This window comes from Arvicola amphibius, chromosome 12 (assembly GCF_903992535.2).
Source record: "Arvicola amphibius chromosome 12, mArvAmp1.2, whole genome shotgun sequence".
NCBI classification, from domain to species: Eukaryota; Metazoa; Chordata; class Mammalia; order Rodentia; family Cricetidae; genus Arvicola; species Arvicola amphibius.
Window position 1 is genome coordinate 33767635 of NC_052058.2, and position 21774 is coordinate 33789408.

At 48.3% G+C, this 21774-nt stretch overlaps 1 protein-coding gene across 1 annotated transcript; it reads right to left on the reverse strand.

Annotated features, from left to right (window-relative positions):
- Positions 1-522: 522 nt before the first annotated feature.
- Positions 523-20647, reverse strand: LOC119827088 (anthrax toxin receptor-like). The gene is made up of 17 exons (XM_042054012.1): positions 20400-20647; positions 13621-13692; positions 13341-13412; positions 11528-11609; positions 11403-11436; positions 10280-10359; positions 10130-10198; positions 9777-9854; positions 9624-9684; positions 7584-7688; positions 6305-6512; positions 5718-5799; positions 4342-4465; positions 4154-4260; positions 3633-3671; positions 2559-2687; positions 523-729 (listed from the first exon to the last, which is right to left on the reverse strand). Exons 1-17 carry the CDS (start codon positions 20645-20647, stop codon positions 523-525), a joined length of 1797 nt encoding a protein of 598 aa, XP_041909946.1.
- Between the last annotated feature and the right edge of the window lie 1127 nt (positions 20648-21774).

Here is a 21774-nt window from a genome sequence, read left to right on the forward strand (position 1 = left end):
TTCCAACCACAATTATTAATTGGGCAGCCAGAGCCCAGGAAGGACCATTAAGATGAGCCCAAACTGGAAGCCACCCTGGAAGGGTGACCTTAGTCACATCCCTGCACCCACATAAAAGCTAGGCATAGTCATATATGTTCTTAACCCCAATACCAGGCAAGGTATAAGCAGATTCCATGCCACCACTGGCAAAGCAGTATAGTAGAAACAGCAAGTTACAGGTTTCATAGGAGACCCTGTCTCAGAAATTAAGGGAAGAACAAGAGAGGAAGACATGCATTGTTGACTTCTGGCCTCCATTCGCTCACATACACTGGCAAGAATACATGTTTATACATGTGTATGTGTTCTCTCTCTCTCTCTCTCTCTCTCTCTCTCTCTCTCACACACACACACACACACACAAGACCTTTACTACTTGCTAAATGGGGTCACTATTGTTCAGACAGCACTGTCAACCATGGCCAAAGTGACCAGTCATTGACTTTATGGAAGTTCTAGAAGGCTCTTGAGTACCAGGTCTCATGTCTTGAGAATTCTTCCTCTGCTCATGCTGGGACATGGTTCTAAGCCACAGTCCCAGAATGCCACCATCACAGGCAAAAGAAGTTGCCATTCTGCCCCTTTGTAATAGCCTTGGGTCCCACTCACCTGGTCACCAGGATGAGGCCACATCAAGGGCAACTGGTGACAGCTTAGGGGGTTGAAGTTGCACACGGTCACATTGCCCTGAAAAAACGGATACATATAGTCATGAGGAAGACTCAGGGCATGGTCTCTGCCCCAGAAGGCACAAGGATCCTTGTTCTGTGCTCAGGGAATCCGGAGGAGCCGAAGCGTGCTCCTGGAGAGAGGAGCCTACAGCCTTGAGAGCCTGGAATCACCACTGTGGGACACAGTTTAAGAATCTGGGATGAGACAAAGTAGTGTTTCTGTAGGAAGAGAAGCCAGCAGCTGACTTTGGAGAAGTTTAGAGGCTGGAGGGGTGTCTAGTGACAAGCAGAGGCCTTTAGGAGAGCCTTGATGTGGGCACAGACCTGGAGAGGGGACACACGGGAGAGTCAGGTAAACAGCCCATGTCTTGCTCAGAGGCAAGTGACACAGACCAAGGCAGATGCATAGAGGGTAGAACCCCACAGCCTCAGTTCTAAAGTTCACACTCAATAAGTCTGGTGCGGTGGGCTGGGCCAGGCGCTCTATGCCAGGTTAGTCCTATGGCCAGTAGCCTCTTTCCCTAGAGAACTTGTGTTGGCTTCTTTTCATGCCATAGGGAGGAGGTAGGCAGAACTGGGCTTCAGTTAGTCTGGGAGGCTACAAAGGAACTAAAAGCTTCTAGAAGCAAGCAGGGACAATCTCAGAAGCAGGGCCAAGGAGGAAGAGGACTTTCCAGGAAGAAACTAGAGACGAGAGCCCAGGCTGCTGTCAGGCCAACTTTTTTCTCCTTCAGACTGAGACCTCATAGATGAAAGCAGGCTTGGACTGTCTGCCCACCAGGGGTCAACTCTATGGAGGTTTCTTGTGACACCCATTAGGGTCTCCATGCCAACCTGTAACTCTTTGCCCCGTCTTGGCAATAGAACCACTGAGTCAAATCTTTTCTGTGGACCCATAGAACGTGGAGCTAGTTGGCCAGGTACACTGGATTTTCCCCAGTTTTCACGGTAGGCGAGTGTGTTTGGGCACTGGTCTTTCTTTTTCTATTGTCCCTAGATTTGCGATCCTCCTTGTCATTCAGTATATCTTGACTCATCCACCTGCATGAGAGGCTCTGTCAGAGCTAAGAAAATGACCCTGAGGACCAGGGCCTGGCCAGATAAGGCAGTAGTGGTCACTGTCCTGTTGTTGGAAGTTTCTTTGGGCCGCCAACCAACTCCCAAATTAATGACATGAAGGCTTACTTATTATGAAGGCTCAGCCTTTAGCTTGTGTTTGTCTCACTAGTTCTTATAACTTAATCCAACCTGTTTGTATTGATCTACATTTTGCCTTGGGGCTTTTTGCCTTCCTTTTATTATGTATGACCTACTTTCCTGCTTTGTCCATGGCTGGCTGGCAGGCCTCTGGCATCTCCCTGGTTTCTCCTTTTCTCCCTGTCTCTGTCAAGTCTAGATTCTTTCTCCTACTTACTCCCTCTGCCAGAAAGTTTTGCCTATACCTCCTGCCTAGCTATTGGCCATTTGGCTTTTCATTAGCCCCATTAGCTGCCGTAGGCAGGCAGGGTAAACCAATGCAAGACATCTTTGCACAGTTAAGCAAGGATTTCATAAGCAAATGCAACACATCTCTACATAGTCGAACTAATATTCCACAACACTGGCAAATGCTATACAGCCTTGCATAGCTAAACTGATATCCCACCGCAGTCCCAGTGCCCGGATGCTGCCAAAGAAGAGGTCAGGTGGTAGAAAAGGGCAAGTGGCCTTGGGCCCCTCCTGCATGCTCTCCTCCCTAGGATAAGGTTGTCCTCAGACACACATCAGTTCAGATCCCATTCCCTAGAGATGCTCCCTCCCACACCCAGGCAGGAGGGAGTCACAGCCCCCATGGGGTCCTCTCACCTCCATGTCTCTGCTCACAGTCAGGCCACGACAGGTGCAGCAGTAGATGATCACAATGGGGGACGGATTTACGGGTGGCGCTGGCACTGGGGGAGACACTGGAGGAGGGGGCTGTTGCTTCTTTCTGGGCTGATAGGAGAGAGAAAATCCTGTCTGATCCTTGTCTGGGCTTTGGCCCATATTTGCCACTGGGGGCCACTCAGCTCTTGTTTTAGGGTAGATGGAAGGGTGTGTTCCACAAGTTGGAAAGGTCTTCCACTAGAAGGAAAGCAGAGAGCTCCCTCCCCACAGTTTTCAGATATGGAGCTTCACGAAGTAATAACAGCCCACTTCTGAGGCCAGCCTGGCTGGTAGAAACCTGGCCTGGTTGCTGTATAGTAAGCCAGCACTAGCAGGCAACTGTCCCATCCATCTGTCTCTGGCTTTTGCATGGGCATCCTCACCCAGGCCACACTGCAGCCAGCATGGTCTCACCAACACAGGGAGCCTGTTCCTATGTCAGCTCAATCACAGGTCCACCAGCCCCAGCCTCTCACTATGACTTCTGATCCTCACCCGACATGAACCACAGATGCTCATCCATCTTGTTCCTGTGTTTCCCTGGTGACATCCCTCACATCTCATGGCCATCTGGGACTCTTTCACTGTCCTTATCCCCCAAAGTCCTAGGCTGACCCCAGCCAGCTCCTCTGCCCTGCCAGGAGACAGGGATGAAGACAGATCTAATGGAGCAAGAAGACCTCAAACATGGGGATGGGGACCAGAGCTTGACAGAAAAGCCTGCTCTCAGGAAGCTGCAACCTCAACATCAAACAGAGTCCTTTGAGGTCTGATGAAAGCCACTGAGTCTGTAGAAACAGCTGCTCCCACTGAAACAGCTCCCCATGGTGCTGATTGTGTGGCCAAGGCAGGAGGCCCTAAAAGTCTGGGTGATGTCACCATGAGTCCCATCCTAGACCCTTTTAGATCCTCCATCCTTCTTCCTTCCTGAGTACGGACAGGTCTTCTGATACCTCTTTTGAAGGTCATTGTCCTTCAACACATGATAGAGTCAGCATTCAAAGCATGACTTACCTGCGGTTGGGGCTTAGGTGGGGGAGGCTCCTCGACAGGCTGGAGGGTAAAACAGACAAAAGAAGCTAGTATATGTAGAATGGGCTCTGCCTTAGCTCTGCAGACTGGGGAGCCTGATGCCACTGGGATGTGTCACAAATCCTGGAATCTGCGTGGGTGTCCATGCCTGTGCAGATGTGCACAGCAGGCCCCACCTGATCTCCTAGAGCCCCGGCTCTTCTCTAAAGGCAGGGAAGTGATGAGCCCAGTCGAGGTGCTGATCCTGGTGAAACCCGGCAATTGAAATACTACATCCTTGCTCTAGCCCCACCTGCATTGGCGTCTATAGTCCCAGCGTCTTGCAGTCTCCCCTGACCTCCAGGCTGACATCAGCTTTCTTTACTGCCTGCACGTCTAGATAGAATTGGAACCTGATAGTTCTGCCTCTGTCATCCCCAGGGTCATGGCGCCACCTTGTGTCTATGCCTCTTGGATGAAGGGCGTGTTCCTGGGCTCCAGACTGAGCAGCTTAGGGAACTCACCGGAAGGCAGCACAGCTGCCATAAACAACCAATCAGCAACAGAGTCAGCAACAGGCCCAGGAGTATTGGGGCAAAAATGAATATATCACCGCTGGGCTTCAGTTCCTCTGTGACCAGCGGGAGGGTGATGGGACTTTCAGTGGTCGTCAGTGAAGTGGTTGTTGTGGTTGTAGTAGGTGTAGTTGTGGTCGTGGTTGTCGTTGTCGTCGTTGTCGTTGTCGTGGTAGGTGGCGTCTTGGTGGTAGTGGTACGTGTTGTTTTAGTTGTGGGCCTCCTAGTGGTTGTCGTTGTGGTGGTAAATGGGTCTTTGCCCTGTGAGAGGGAAGGGTCAGATGCCACCACCGCCAGAAGCACATCCCACAGAGACCAAAGGCAATTGTGCAAGGCCCTCCTAGGTATCTGCAGCTTGGCTTTTCATTCTCTCTCTTACTCCTGGGCTTCTCAGAACTGATAGATAACCAGGAGATCCTATTCTCTGGCCCTGCTCCAAGGCTCTTGCCAAGGTAAGAATGGTTCAGGACCCTCTGTGGTCTGAAGATCATGGCCTTCAGGTGGCTTCAGCTGACAGTGCACTGGGCTATGGGTGACCAAATCTCTTGGGCAAGGCTGCAACTCTGGGATGGGTGGGGCTACAAGACTAAGATTTCTCTTTCTACCTCACAACTCCACAGCCTAGTACTCACCTCTTCTCCCCCTTAGCTCCATCTTATGACCTAAACAGTGTCCACCTTTGTGGGCACTTGGCAAGGTCAGAGTTCACAGTCCTGGTTCAGGTTCAGGTCACAGAAGTTCAGGATCAGGACTATTCTCCCAGTTACCTCCTATGGTGGGTTGCAGCCTGTGCAACCCTACTGAGTCAGAGGCTTGTTAAGGGAAAGCTGTAGAAATCACTGGGTGGAGGTGCCTGGACCCTGTGGTTGTCTGACTGAAAGCAGAGAGCACTTGGGAGATGTGACAGTAGCTGCTGCTGGGAGCTGAAGACACGGGGCTTCTCTGCCTCTGCATTTAGGTCTGGGGATGTTAGTGGGCGAGAGCCTAAGGGGCAGAAATCTGAATTCACTCTCTTAACCTATGTGTGGATATAAGGGATGAGCCAGGGAAACCCAGAGATGCCACTCAACTCTGTGGGTTTCTATAAGCCAAGCGAAACAACCTTTTCCTGGACACACTCTGGGCACACTGCACTGGACTTTGGTGCCACCAAATACGATTGACGACAGGGGGTCTAGCATATGTTTGGGGCCACATTAGTGTCCAGGGCTCCCATTCTTTACCACACCCGCCCTGACTGCAATAGTGAACTTCTCGATTCCTGGACCTGGGACACCCACGTGGAAAGGCCACCTGCCCTAGACATCATGGGCAGGTCCTGGCAGACAGCTTGGTACATGCCTCACTGGTCTTTCTGAAAACTGGGCTGGGTCACGTAAGTTGCTTGGGTGTACAAGCTGCCCTTGTGACCTGCCTGGAAGCACCCCCTCTCTGCCCCTCTGACCTAGAGGGTAGATCTGCACCAGCCAGAGGATCTGCACAGATGGGATCACAGCCTGACCCTGGTACTCACACAGAGCTTGCTGGCAACGAATGCATTGTTGTTATTCAGGAAGTTTCTTCCATTGTCCAGGCTGAGTAGAATATAGATCACTCTAACACAGAGACAGACACTTAGAAACAGCCTGGTAACAAGGACCTTGGGCTTGACTGAAGAAATAATCCCAGTTCTTCTTGTGGGCTATCCTAAATTGCAGACACTCTGAACTGCTGGAGAGTGGACTTGTGGGCAAAGAGAGCTCATTTCCAGAGGAAGTAGGACAGTGACGGGCTGCAGATTAGACCATGAGAGGCAGCTGCATCACATGGCATTGAGCTAAGGCATTAGGGAGGTGTGCACAGTACCACCAGGCTGGCCTGTCCCAGAGAGATGGTCAGAGAACATGTTCTGGCTGTCAGTTCCATCATCTCCTGCATCCCGCCCTCAGTAGAGCCTGGGCATTGTACACCACTCAGCACCACGGGGGACCACCAACAGGCTAGGTGGGAGGGTACTGGAGCCCACCTGCAGGCAGACAGGTGCTCTGCCACACCTTATATCCCACACTACACTGGTCAATACTGACCACTGATTTCCTCCCTCCAACAAGGGGCACTTACTTTCCTGGCTCGTCCACGATTGGTCCAGGACAAGTAACAGTAGTCTTGGTTAAATTGATGGCTTTTACATCTAAAAGAAAGTGACAAAAATTGTCAATGGATGTGTCTGTCCATTGTTGCAATCTCATGTCTACCTTCTTCAACCCAAAGACATCCTGGTAGGTCCCAACTGTGCCCAGCACCCCAGTACCAGACAGCACTCTGGTGCCTAGTAGAAGCAAGCAGCAAGAACCCCTGATCCTCAGGGCTCACCTACTGGGGACTGAGATCAACTTTCCCTTTCATAAGCTAAGTGCACATGAGCGAGCATCTCTCCTCTCTCTCTCTCTCTCTCTCTCTCTCTCTCTCTCTCTCTCTCACACACACACACACACACACACAGACACACACACACACAGTGGGTGGAGAGAATCTGCTTGCTGTTTGTGAGAGAAAATGTGGTATTTGTCTTTCTGGATCTGGATTATTTTGCTTAACATGATCTTCTATCCATTCTCCTGAAAAATGACATGACCTCATTTTAATTTTTAGCTGAAAAATCCATTGTGTATATATTTATTTAGAATAAGTATCAGAATAGTAAACAAGATAAAGGACTTAGATGGGGAAAGGGGAAAGTGGGAGTTTTTAAATAAGTAGAGGAGTGAAGAAAAAAACTATGGACAAGAAAGAAGAAAATAGTCTGAGATTAGCAAAATATAAAAAGGGGGGGTCAAATTTCCCAATAATGAGAAAACATGAAAACAGAAAAGTAAAAAAGACTGCCACCCAAGGCAAAAATCTATAAGCTGCTAAGGGGTTCTGAGAATGGAGGGTGAAGAAGTCTCCCCAGGGCAGAGCCCTCCATGATTATCCAATGCAGATGGCCCAGCCCTGGAGTCACGCACAGGCGACAATGGTGGATCCAGCAGGTCATATCTTTATATGTGTAACAATAACAAAGCAAAGCAGGACAGGAATTGGAGAGGGAATGAGGTCTAGGGAGATAGTAGAAGTTTAAAGAAGTATAGGAAATAATAGAAAATTAGGAATAAATTGAAAGTTTGTCCCATAACAAAAATGTATAAGAATTGGATGAATGTAGGGCAAAGAATAAAGAATATAACATGTGTTTTCTGGTATGAAATAGGTTTAAAGAAACACTGGCAAAATGCCAACGAAGGAGGGGATGTCCCAGATGTCTCAGCCAGGGCTCTTTTGGCTTCTACACACTTTCCACTTCCAGCAGGACAGTCAACGAAGGCGGGGAGACTTGACCGAGAGAAGTGACTCCACTTACCTTTGAAACTCTGATCCATGCTGTGGAAATGGAACCTGCAAATAACCTCCTCTTTACGCACGGCAAAGTCAAAGCCATATCCACGAAGTATGACTGGGTTTGATTCTGTAAGGACAATGTTCAAACCGTGAGGAGATCTGAATGCTTCTTTCTTTCTAATCTACCTTTTCAGGGCTCTCCACTTCCTAAAATGGAATTTCCAGGTGACCTCCAACAAGGGAGAATGTGTATTGGTTCCCACTTGTTGACAGACCCTTCCTCACAGTGGGGTAGATGCTCGTGGACACTGATGCTCACATACAGGAGACAAAGAGTAGGCAGCAGGCTGGCTGTTACCACAAGAGCCAGGCAGAATTCCCTCAGCCCAAGCCCTTGCCCAGCTGCCTCAGGGCCCAGACAGCTGATCCCTGTACCCTTCCTTGCACAGGGTACACTGTGAAGTACACAGATAGATACCCAAGGGTAGTGGACCAAGGATGCCCCTTCCTCTTCACACCCCTGGAACATAAGCTGACTCAGAGCTAGCCATAGGAAATGGCCCACTCTGCTTTGCTTGAGGTGCAGCATCCTGCCTTGGGCTTCCCTCCAAACAACAGGCACTCTGTATGCACCAAGTTCACACAAGATGGCCGACAGTTTCACAGCTCTGTGGTTGAACTGATGTCTGGAGGCACCTGTCTCATTGGAGACTCATGCTTTCTTCTGGGGTTCGCCTTAGATGCCCAGACACCAAGGCCTTTTTGTCCACGGGACAATCAGAAACATGCAGGAAGGTTGCATGGCTGGGCTTCTTTATCCAGAAACAGAATAGAGCCTGTAGGGAAGGCAGCTTCTTCCCTTCCCTTCTCCACACAGCTGTCTCCTCTCTTTTACACAGCATAGGGAAGGACAAGGGGCAGAATAGAGCCAAGTTCTAGAATAGAAATACCAGGCTCAGGTTCTGTCTTCAGCACCTACCGTCTTCTAGATGCTGACCCGTCATCTTGTGTCTAATCTCAGCCTATGCATACCATTTCTTTCCATAAGAGGATACACTGTAGCCCCTCTTTGACTTAGGCTGATTGTCACAGAGAGCAAGGCTCAGATATGATCATAGTTCTGTCTGTTCACGTCTAGAGCCTCGGGGCTCCCTGGGAGGACACAGATGTCAGGATCCACCTGCCTAGACTGAAGGAAGCAGAGCCAGACTTCCCTGTCCTGTCTTCTTTTGCAGGACACAAATGATCCTGACAAAGAGGAGCAGCCGTCTCCCAAGACTATACCAAGGTGTGACCTCTGTAAACTGATCTGGGGGGGGGGCTAGAATGGATAGATGCCACCCTGCCACTCCAGTCCTTGGGGTCAGAAATCTACTGTTTCGGTGCTGAGGTGAGCATAGCTATTTTTGTAGACACTGAGAGTCCCTCATGCTTCTAGTAACATCGTGGATATCCTCTGTTCCCAATTCTTTCTCTTCATTCCTCAATGTGATAGCCGTGCTGCTGTCTTCATTTTGTGAGTGTTGAATGCTTGGCTTTTCTGGAAGAAACCAAGCTTCTCTGGGTTTACTGGTAGCTACATCTGGGCTTCATTGAGAGTTTTGTGCCCTTTTTCTAGTTTAACGATTACACTTTTGTTATGAGATAAATAAGCAGAAATTATACACATACTGCTATGCCATCATAGCATATACCTTCCAAATGTGCATTCCATTATACCCAAATCAAAGTCACCCCATACATGCTCACCCCCACATATACACATACCACACCTATCCATACTCCAACACGCATAAAGTCCTTGTACACACAATACATCCAAATGTACATGTCATGCACCATATGTATAACACAAAAATCTATACATATAGACATACAATAACAACAGCACAAAACACATGCACACAGAATATATACCCATATAAACCACATACACACAAAAATTTACATGCCATCCAGAAACTGCACATAGTCATTGCATGTGTATCACCCCCACATCACAAACCTCATGCATTTGCACACAATACATTTGTCTGCCTACAATGGTGCCCTCAGCCCTTACCTCTGATACATATAATGCGTGTATCTGAAGTTGTAAGGGATGGACAGGCCTTGGAAGCTATCTGGAACATAGAGAACAGTAAACAAGGTTAGAAAAGTAAGCTGCAGGAATCCTGCGAGATAGCACGCCTCTGCCTATACCCATTGCACTCACTGGGAAAATGAGGTCATTCAGGTGTTCAGCTTTCTTTTCTATATATGCATTTTCTGGTTTCTCTGCAAGTGCCAGTATCTAAAAAAGAGACGTGACTTGAGCATCCAGTCGTGAATCTTTTGATTCAGTCTTAGCTCAGACACTGGCTCCTGGCCACAGCCTAGATTTTGGAAACAGCAAGCTCTCTTCTCACCCTACCTGAGGGAAGAGTTTAGTCATGTTTGTCACTGCATGCTGCATGCTGCATGCTGCATACTGCATACTGCTTCAATGACCACCTCTTGCCCATACCACCAGGGTCGATGATGACTACCATTGCAAGGGCTTGCTTTAACTGGGGCTCAAACTGTTACCTGGTCTTTGTCAGAGTGGCCCACACCCACACAGTAAACAGACACTCCCATTTTCCGAGCATCATCAGCCTAAGAGAAAGACAGGAGTTACATATAAGCCACCAACGTATACAGTGTGCAAGAGATGCAGCTGAATACAGCTGGACTCACCTCTTCCATCGAATACTTATAGATTTCATCGCTAAGGGGGCTGTTGAGTAAGGAGATGATCATGCTGGGACGCTGGACATCTGCAGGAAAGCAAGTGACTTGGTGCTTAAGGTCCCAGGAGAGGCCTACAGAACCGCTGGGGCCCACCTTTCAGGCTATCAAACCCAGCACTACCCAATGTAGGCCCAGTTCCCTCATCCCTTAGTCACTTGGCTCAGCAACCAAGACCCAGAACCCACCAATCAGTGACCCTAGAGTGAGAAGAAACTTTTTACACTACCTGTTCTACAGATAAGGAGGTAGAGGGGTCAGGAGCAGTCTTTGTATGAGTGCTCTATCTGTATATACACCTTTACACCAGAAGAGGGCATCAAATCCCATCATGGATGATTATGAGACACCATGTGGTTGCTGGGAATTGAACTCAAGACTTCTGGAAGAACAACCAGTGTTCTTAACCGCTGAGCCATCTCTCCAGCTCCAAGGAGCAGTCTATAGACTGGGAAGCCCAGTCTCTACTCAGCCTATCCTTGAGGCTGAGGATGCCCAGTGAGGTGGGAGAAGCTGATGCTAAGTCTGGGCACAGTCCTAGAGATGTCCTGCTGGTAATAGTGGGCCTGGTAATCAGGACTATAGGTCAGAAGGAGTTAGGTAACAGACTCCACACTCTCAGCATTCTGCCCCCTGCTCCTACCTACTCCAGACAAGTGCTATGGGCTTACAACTCCCTGTCCTGGGTCCTGGCTGTGCATTGCCCCTTGTACTGCCTGACACATGGGTGCAAGAGACATGTCAGGAGAAAAAAAGAATTGGAAAAGTAAGATTTGGCAGCCAAGGGGACACCAAGCCCTGGTTCATTCATGGGTCACTGTGCTTTACCCTTTTCTGCTCATAGGGCCATCTGTAGGACAAAGACCTCAGCCTGACCGAGACCCACACACCCTTCTTGGAAGCATCACAAATTCAGTGCTGTGCTCACGGGGTCCTGAAGCTCAGAGAAGGGACCACAGAGTCATTCCTAGCACCGGAAAGGCATTAGAAGAGGCCTGGGGAGCTGCACATGGGCTTTCTAGGAAACCCCAGCTCTGTGGGGACCCACCCAACTAAAGTGCAGCCAGCTCACCTCCTGAGTTGATCTTTCTTATCTGCTTGTTTGCCTGCAAAGAAACAACAACAACAAAAAGGGAGTCATTGTGAGATGGCCCGATGGTCCTTAAAGCAAAGGTAGCTCCATCCAGCCCCCAGCACCTTCCACAGTCCTAGGTAAATGAGTTCATGTCCCGCAGGTATGCTATACTTCAGTCTTTCAATGCCCTTAAGGATTTCTTCTCTGGAAAAAAAAAATCAGAAATAAAGGGGACATGAAGACTGTGGGTGGTGACAAAGTACCTTCAAGCTTTCCCTGGGCCTTTCTTTGTCTCTGATGCCATGAGTACACAGGCAGTTTAGGACAGGGGTAGGGACCGGAGAAGTTCTCAGCCAGTGTCAGAGCCAAGGACTCTCATGGGATCTACATTCCCAATTAAAACCCTGATGCCAAGGCCATACTCAGGAGAAGACTATTACTCAGTGGGTAGGGCTTCAGGGGGGCCATGTCACCCTGCTGAGCTACTGGCCAGCTCCCATCTCCACTGTTGCAAGAGCCCAGACCTGACTTCCTTCCCTCCAGCCTGCTAAAGGCAGCAGCCAGTCTACTTAGATATGAGTCCAGCTGTGAACTCCACAAGCGCTCAACAGAGAAGCCTGAAGGCTTCCATGGGGGCTTTCCATGAGGTATCTGTGTTGGTCCCTGGACTAGAAGCAGCATGGCCTGTCAGGGGCTGTTAAAACAGATGGAGCACACTGAGGCAGGCAAGGCTGGGTCTGATGGCTGTTCTGGGACAGGAAGTGGGGTTGAGGATAATCCAATGTGACAAGACTGCACAGACACAGCAAGATAACTCACAGTGGTCTCTAAGGTAGCTTCCTATTGGGGATAAAGAGATCTTGCCATGAGTCGAGCTCTGAAGAAGACCTTATGCCTGGCCTAGCCCAGCCTAGCCCAGCCTAGCCCAGCCTACGCAGTATGAGGGTAACATTCAGGAAGCCCAGTAGAGTCAAATCACAGCCTGTCAACCTCAGCCCAGCCCCCATCCATCTGCCCAGCCCCTACTGACTCTCTGGGCTTCCTACATGAATCCTTCCCATAGATGTTCTCTCTACCAACTCAAACTCGGTTGGGTCTCTCCAAGCCCAAGCCACAGGGAACATCATTTTTTTCCTGGATTCTTGGGGCCAGTACCCCTGCTCCTTTTCCCAGATGAAAAGGAGCTGCCATCTTCATAGGTGTGGAACATGTCCTCTTTCACTCACTGGGCCTGGCTTTTCTCCCAGGCCCTGGACAGGGGGTTCCTAGACCTCTGCACATCCCTAATCCTAAATGTCCTTGCTTCTTTCTCTCTGTTTCTCTTGCTCTATATGGAGTTCCAGGCCAGGCATCCAAAGCTCTTCCTCCCAGAAGCCCTCAACATCCTTTCTCTGGTACTCTGGGGACAAGTGGGTCACCTCCCTCTTGGGTGTATCTGCTCTGCATATCTGCCTGTAGTGTACAGGTGTGCCTTGGACATGATCCTACCCTGGGATTTGCCCTTCCCAAAGTAAGTCTCAGCTGTCTTTCCCTGGATCCCAGAACCTTCCCCTGGTTCCCAGCTATCTCTTTGTCCCCATGGAGGATGACCAACAGGCTCTATATAAGCCAGGGTTGTTTGGGGGATCCACGTATCCATTCCACCCCTCCTCAACCCCATGTGTTGTCATAGCCAGGTCCCAGAGGAGATTCAAGAGTGTTGGAAGGCAGACGGCAGGAATGGAGAGAACTTCTGAAAGCACAAGGTTATGGGTTCCAGTGAAGTAAGAATTCAAGGGGCTGACAGGCTGGAGTTAGCAGAGAATAACAGGACATAGGCACGTGGCAACAGCCACTGTGGACTCCATAGGAGCCCTCGTGGAGGTGTCTACAAGCCCTCAGTTCCACGGAGGACTGAACCATCAAGCCTGAGTCAGCCTCCACATGAACACGTACCTGTCTCCAGTGATGGGCAGGATGATGTTGCCCTTACAGGAGAAGGTGATGATGGATACTCGCAGATCCTGACTGGGAGGAAGCAGGTGTTTATGAGAGTCCACCCCCTCAACATGATGTGTGCTTACACACACTCATATACACCCACCCATGCTTAACAAACCAAGACTCCTCTATAAGATCCTCCCTCTTGTGCCTCCCAAATCCAAAAAGTGTGTCCTCTGCCCAACAGGACATGCCCCCCCTGCATTACAAAGGACCCTGCACCATCAAGTCGTACTTCGATAACCTCTGTATCATATCTGCCACGAACTTGTAAACGTACGGCCAGGAGTCTGACATGCGGTCCGACCTGAGGACAAAGGAGATATCCTTCAGTGGATACAGGGTTCCAGTGAATCAGCCCACTTCCTCCATTCCCAGCCTTCCACAGGCTTCTTAACTAGAGGTCTCTGTACCAATAGTGCCAACCATACTAGAACAGCCTGAGAGGTAACTTTCTCCAGGGCCAGCAATGGGCAGAGGGTGACTACAGAGCCCCCATCTGGTGGGACAGAAAGGATGCCATGCTAGAGGCTTATTGGTGTGTCTGGTTGAGCACAGCAAGGTACGGACTGTAGTCTTGAAATCGGGAAGGGTCCCTTGTTTGGAAAAGCCCCTGAGTGCTTGTAGGTAGTTTCTCTGGGGTCCCCAGTTACCCTTGGTTTTCTGTTTCCCTTTTCATCACTTAACCCAACTGTTACCAGGAGTCCTTGCTTGCTATAATCCAGGCCCAGAGGATGGCTCAGGCCTGGGCCATATTTTCTTTGTTATACTCTTGAGTTCTTGAACATCAGGATTTCCCCAACACATACGGATCCTTTTTCATACCTGTGTGCCACCCGCACTCTTTTCTCATGGCATTCCTGTTTCCAAACTCCTCCACCTTTCCCAGCATCCATAAAAGAGGCATTTTCTCTGGGAGATGGTCCTTAGCTATGGTTAGTGGCCATGAAAGTCTGTTTCAGAACCTAGCCTTCAATGAGCCTACACAATCCAGTCAACCTGAGCTAAGAAGGGCTCCTCTAATCAACACTGCTAGGAGAGGCAGATGCAGGCTCAGTCACTGCTACCATGACATCATAGTTCCCAGGCCTCATGAAAGCTGTGGGAATCTTCCAGTTCTGACACTCAAATCCCTGCTCTGTTCCTACCTCCACCCGCCTTGGTCCCTGGATGGAAAGCAAACAGGTGGAGGAAGTGGCCTTTGTGGCCTTCCGTAGGATTCACCTCTGACCCACATCCCGCAAACAAGGGACTCTGTAATCCACAGCTTTGCTGGTCTTCACTTCCATGAAGACACAAAAGGTTCTTGAGATGTGGGACTGGGGGAGTGCTCGATGGCTGTCTATTCTTTCTGAAATCTGAGTAGTGGCATGGAGCGAATCTGAGGCTGGCACAGACTCTGGAGTCTGTTGGCTCATGGGCTTTGAATGCTGACTCAGAAGCGCCTACTAACAGAAACATTCTTACCTCCAGTGACATGTGTGCCCATGAGTGTGACCTTCTTTTTTTTTTTTTTTTTTTTTTTTTTTTTTTTTTTTTTTTTTTTTTTGGTTTTTCGAGACAGGGTTTCTCTGCAGCTTTTTTAGAGCCTGGCCTGGAACTAGCTCTTGTAGACCAGGCTGGCCTCGAACTCACAGAGATCAGCCTGCCTCTGCCTCCGCCTCCCGAGTGCTGGGATTAAAGGCGTGCGCCACCACCGCCCGGCTGAGTGTGACCTTCTTGAAGGTTATGTCCATATAACTGTCTCTGAATTAGTCACTTCTCTTGCTGCTGTGACACAATATCAGACAAAATCAGAAAGAAAGAAAGAAAGAAAGAAAGAAAGAAAGAAAGAAAGAAAGAAAGAAAGGCTTGTTTTGTGGCTTGCATCTTGAGAATATAGTATATCATCGTGGACAAGTAATAGAAGCAGGAGCATGAGGCAGTTAAACCCATGGTATCCAGAGTCAAAGAGCAAAGAGAGCCAGGTGGTGGTGGTGCACACCTTTAATCCCAGCACTCAGGAGGCAGAGATGATCTTTATGAGTTCAAAGCTAGCTTGATCTACAGAAAGAGTTACAGGACAGCCAAGGCTAGAAAGAAGGAAGGAAGGAAGAAAGGAAGGAAGGAAGGAAGGAAGGAAGGAAGGAAGAGGAAGAGGAGGAAGAGGAAAGGGAGGAAGAGGAAGAAGAGGAAGAAGGAGAAGAAGAAGAAGAAGAGGAGGAGAAGGAGAAGAAGAAGAAGAAGAGAAAGAGCAACAAGAGATGGATGCAGTGCTCAACTTATTTCCTTTGGATTCAGTCTGAGACTCCAGCTTATGAAACAGTGTTATACTCATTTACCATGGATCCTTCCACCTCAGGTAGCCCGACATAGAAATTCTCTAATATCCATGTCCAGATATGTGTCTCCTAAGCAACCCTAGATCCTGTCAGGTTGATAACGCTAACCATCACATGTCTCACACTTGTCAACTTGACATCAAACAAAACCAACCCCTTTTCTTTGTCAGTTCATATCAGAAGACAAAAATGCATTCGGTCTAACTCCAAAAATCCAGCAGCCTTTTACAGTCCCAGTACTGCTCAGAAGTGTAGGCACATAATCTTTTTAGAGACTAAGACAGTGAGCTCCAATAACATTCAAAGACAAATTACATGTTTCTAACATACACTAGCACAGAGTCAAGATTTACTGTTTCAAAGAGGAGGAATGGAGACACAGCAAGGATCAGACTAAAGCAAAGCCAAAACCAAGCAGGGCAAACATCATGTGCAGCATCTGGTGTCTTGAAATCATCTCCCTTGGGTAGCCCTGACCCACAAGCTCTGCTGCCTTCAACACAGATTTTCTGAGCAGATGCCCCTTGGATCTCCATTGAGACTTAGACTTCACCTCCTCAGCTTCATGTACTCGGATCCAGCCATGCGTTGTCTGGACTCAATGGCTTCCTAGAACCATGGCACCATGGACCATGAACACTGAAATCTAGCATCTTTGTGTCTACAAACATTTGTGTACTAAACCTTGCTCCTTTAGACCATCTGTCTCTGTGGGCTGGCCCCACAGAAACACTTCAGTGGGTGGCTGTTTTCCAGCAGGGAACTACTGCAGTGGCATTCCCAATGTAGATGCTCCCCTTCTGGTGAATCTGCATTTTTCAGAAGACCAAGTCTTTGCTAGGAGCCTTTTGTCCTTGGAGCATCTTTTCTATTGTTTCAGTAAAGAGAAGGTTTTTCTTTAAAGATGTTTGTTTTCATACCAATTCCAACTGCTTTCTCAGCACCCACCTTGTCTTCTGCAACTTGAACTTTCTCCTTTCCCCACAAGTCACATATATATTTATATATTTATGTATTTATGTATTTATGTATTTATATATTTATATATTTATATATATGTGTGTGTGTGTGTGTGTGTGTGTATCTTGCTCCCTTGTTTGTTATCTTTCACTGGAGACCCTAGACAAGAACAATGGGCAATATTCATGCTATCCTGTCTTGAAATTTCTTCCACCAAACAAATTAGTACTTTACTTAAAAAAAAAAAGTCTCATGTGTAGTGGTACTTCAATTGTATTTTAACAAATAAAGAGTGCCTGAAGATCTGAGAGTAAAACAGTCCCACTGGTCAGCCTTACAGACCAGGTTATAGTAACACACACCTTTAATCTCAGTAGCCACAATGCTATGCATCTTTAATAACAGTAACCACACTAGTTGCCATAGAAACTGAGAAGTGCATGCCTTAAATGATGGTGGTACACGCCTTTAATCCCAGCCCTAGAGAGGATTATAAAATGGGAGGAAACAGCTCTCAAAAGACAGTCTCATTCTGAAATTCCTGGAGGCAAGGTCACCATCTCAGACTTAGGTCGAGGTAAGAGCTAGTGGCTGGCTGTTTTACTTTTCGGATCTTCAGGTTGAACCCCAATTTCTGACCCTGAGCTTTTATCAATCATGTTACACTCATGTATCCTGGGCTGTCCTCAAATTTGTTATGCAGAATGACCCCAAACTCGTGATCTTCTTGGCTCTATTTCCTAAGTGCTATGCACCACCAAGCCTCTTTTTTGTGGTTCTGAGCATGGAGCCAAGGGCTTTGTGCATTTTAGTCCAAGTGCTCTGCTGACCAAGCTACCCAGTTCAGTTAAACACTTTCTCTCACTCAAGTTCTCAAAACATAAGTGTAATGCAGACATATTATTTCCCAAATCCCAGAGTCCCCGTCCCTCTCTGAAACCTCAGGAGCAGATCCATCCCATTCCCACATACATCTTGGCATTCTGGTCTTCCCAACAGCCACTGGAATGACCCATGAAGCTCTGTTTTACAGCACTGTAGGGATTTTCTAGCCCAAATATCCAAATTCTTTCACATTTTCTATTGCAAATCAGTTCTAAAAGTCTTTTTAAAAAATCACATAGCTGGGCGGTGGTGGCACACGCCTTTAATCCCAGCACTCGGGAGGCAGAGGCAAGCAGATCTCTGAGTTCGAGGCCAGCCTGGTCTACAAGAGCTAGTTCCAGGACAGACTCTAGAAACTACAGGGAAACCCTGTCTCGAAAAAAACAAAAAAAAAATCACATAGTCCGGTTTATCACAGCAACTATTCCACTTCTCAGTAGTTGGAACAAAATTGCTGACAGGAGCAGTTTAGGGGTTCATTTTGCCTTAGATTTCAGGGCATAGTCCATCACGGAGGCAGGAAAGCCATGGGTGCAGAACCAGAGGGCAGCTGGTCATGTTGTAACCGCCCAGAAGCAGAGAGGAAACTGATGCTAGTTAGCAGCTCTCTTTCTCCTTCTCTATCCACTCTGGGACCCTTGGCATGGTGCTGCCAATTTTTAAAGAAAGTCTTCCCACTCAGCCCAGTCTAGAAATTCCCCCATCAACATTCCCTAAGGTATGTCTCCTAGGTGACGTTCAGCCCTGTCAAGTTAAGTCAATATTAACTATCACAGTTCCACGCCAAGTAGCGATCACCCCATTCACACCCTGCTGCTGTCTCTACCCAGCTGAACTCTGTGTGGAGATGATGGGCAAACTCACTGCTAGATGATACTAACTCAGCACCCACGTTCCTACCGATAAACCCCATGATATCAGCTAATGTCTACAACAGAGAGAAGAATAAAGCTCTGAAAGGTAGAGCCAGTTTTTACAGCATTCTAACCAACTACAAGAGAATCTAGAACTTTCTCCAAATCCCATATGTTGCTCGGCGCTTCCAGGATAGCTGTTTCAGTTGTGATAGATAAGCTTTGACTCTAAAAACTGAACACAGCGCTGTGCTCTGGGGACGTCTCAGACCAATGTGGCAGACGAGTCCTTTTCCCTAATAGGAGGTGACAGGGCTTCTGCTTTTGTCCCTTTGTGAAGAGTCACAAGGACCCAGAGTATCTATCCTGCTCACAAACTCTGAAAGTTTTCAACCTGAGATTATACTGAAGGAGAATCTTGATTCTAGAACTCATGACAAATTGAGGGTTCAAGGACAGTGGGAGGAAAGACCATATGACATACAGGGAACTAGAACTTCAGAACACTGCCTCACTTGTGGATTAATGCTGATCCTTAAATAAAACAGTGATGCCCTGGTGTCTGAGAATGCCTTTTGTGCTAAAATCTGACACCTAAACATCATAGTCATGTAAACATGATGGAGGGAAGGGATGTGACAGAATCTTTCAGGAAAAGCAAGCTACAAAAAAGCTAAAGACTCTTTTCCTTTAGCTATGGGTTGATAGAGGAGCTATAAACTCCAAACAGAAACAGAAGGTACTCAGTATAATCCTGCTAATGCAGACAAGGCCATAATACCAACAAGAAAGATCTAGACATGCATGTACCTGCCTTGAGGGAGTGGGATCAGAAGTGACAAGTCTGACAGGTGCCTTGAGCTATGATACTCTATAAGCGTTGGCATTAAATTTACCCTCATTCTCTTGTGAACCAGCAGGCTACATTAACGGGATGCATAATTAATTATCTTCCACCACCCCTATTTGTGCTCACAGTCCATTCTGTGCATCATAGAGAAGGGCTCATTCCTTTCTGCACCCCAAAGGGGCCCTAGAGAAGTAGGTGGGACACATACAACAGGCTAACCGTGAAAGGGCCACTCTATAGAAGGACTGGCTCCACCAGACTGTCGGTCCCACAGCCCCATAGGGCCCATCCTCATCTGGCCCTGATACCCAAGGGAAAACACCGACCTCAGCAGTGCTAAGAGACAGGATGTACCCATTCTTTTCAGAGTCCCCGGGCTGGACAGAGAAAAGGCTTCTCTTTGAGTGGCTAAGAAGGTTCTCTACATTGCTGGCCAACCTTAGAAACAAGGAGCTAGGCCCATGTCCTATCACCCACCAGTCTTCAAGGAGAATGACAGAAATAAGAAGATCCGAGCCTGAACTGATGAGCAGAGCCCAGTCTTGTCACCCAAAGCTCAGGAAGCAAGGTCTTGTCACCACCAAGGCTACCTTGCCAACCCAAGAGTGCCCTCGAAATTAGAAGCCCTAAGCTCCTCTGCAGCCCAGGATGCTTGATGAGGCAAGCCTTCAAGAGAGCCCAGACAGGCCTTCCCCAACCTGGTTCTGATTGGATGGGCAGAAAATCCAAGCCCAGCCTACCAGGAAGTTCAGAGAAGTGAATCCAGGCTAGCTCTTCTAATACTGGCCCACAACACCTTCCTACCGAGAGCCATGCTGAGGCAAACAGCACAGAAACTGTCTCTGGCTCTTTGTATAGGAGAAAGTTGATCACTTAGGATAGCTAAGCAAAGGCCACATGGTGGCAGCAATTATCTCTGTAGAGCCCCTGAGTGGGCTCCTCACTGGGCTGAGAAGTCAGCTCCTAACAGTTAGTGGGCTGGAGGACAGATGGGGATAAGACACTATAGACAGAGTCACCAGGAGGCACCATAGTGTCCTCCCTGACCTCGGGAAATAAGTCAGTCACAGAGACTGGGTTCTGACCACCATGGCCCCTAGGGAGGCTGGGCCTTCAGTGTGCCCTGTAAGGAAAAGCCACTCACTTATCCAGGACGAAGTAGATGTCAGGGGTGGCCTGGCATGGTTTCTGCTTTGAACTCCTTCGGTGCCACATATGCCTTGGATTCTGGGCTTCATGGTGGTGGGAATTTCTGGAGCCGAAGGCCAGGCCAGGATAGCTTTCCCAGTTAGGATACTGGGACAGGAAGTTCCCTGTGCTGAGCAGTGACGGAAGCAGCAGCAGCAGAAACAGGAGCACAGAGTGAGATCCTTGGGGGCAGCAGCCCAGCATCTTCTTGGTGGTCTTAGGAAGGTCCCAGATAGGTGGGCCACAGGCCACCTCTGACTTCCTTCTCAGTTTCTGCTGCCACTGCTTGCACTTAGGGACAATAGCCCTTGTGTCTTCTCACCAATGCTTACTGCTGCTGTCCACTCAGTGACCTCTGAGAAGAGGGACTGGGGACATAGCTGCTCTGGGGGTTCCTGCCTCTCACTACCTGCATAGCCCTTCACCTAACACTCTAGGGTTATGATGGGCAGGAAGGTTGACATGGTGACTTTGTGACCTGCCCCTCTGCTCAATGTCCTGCATGCTGACAGTGCCAAGAGGCAGTCACAGATCATGTAGTGTCAGATAAAGGCCCCTTGTCCCTCACCTAGCCAAGGAATCCCAGACATTTGTTAACTGAGATGGTATTTCAAAGTGGTCAAGATCATGCGTCATCATTAGTGAGGAAGTGAACATTAGGAAACTGTGGGTCCCTAAGTCAGCTGACAAAGTCTAGACAGGGGTGGAGGTGCCACAATCTTCTGTGAGCAGGGGCAGTTCAGCTGTTCACTGCTGTGTGACAAGCCGCCCAAACTTGGTGAGTTAACCATTTTACTATATTTGCAGGGTGGGGCCCTCAGAAGGACAGGGTATATTTCAGGATATGGCTCCTTGGGGAGAGTTCCGGCAGGAGTCAGAATTGTCTGGTGGTGTCCTCAGCAGCCCCTGGGCTAACGCTCATCTCCTGCTCGGACCCTGCTGCATTTCTCAGTTGTGAGTCAAGAGACCCACAATATGCTAGTGGAATCTTATGAATTCTAAAATACCAAATATTCAAGATATACTCTCAAATAATTCCTGAAACAAAACAAAAGCCCACCAATTTAACGCAGTGTGCTGTGAGGCATTTGCATGTTATATGAATTTTTTAAAAAAATCTATTTTAGACTTACTAAAAACAATTTTATCAGATTTGTTTTCATGCATAAAGAACAAAGAAAAATTGATTGGGGGTATTTCTAAGCTTGTTCACCCTCAACTGGAAGGTTCTGAAACCTTTTTAAATGCAACTGTCTCCCCATGGCACATCCCCTTTGCCACTGCAAGTGCTATGATGTCGTCGTGGGCCAAGACCACCCACAATACTCTGA

Bases quoted from the DNA above. Each gene is read 5' to 3' on its own strand.
- LOC119827088 (XM_042054012.1), bottom strand. From the start codon at position 20,647: ATGCTGGGCTGCTGCCCCCAAGGATCTCACTCTGTGCTCCTGTTTCTG. The intron at 13,413-13,620 runs GTACGACTTGAT...GCTTCCTCCCAG, and splicing joins ATGATACAGAGGTTATCGAA to TCAGGATCTGCGAGTATCCA. The intron at 4,466-5,717 runs GTGAGTACCAGG...TCCCTCTCACAG, and splicing joins TCGTTGCCAGCAAGCTCTGT to GGCAAAGACCCATTTACCAC.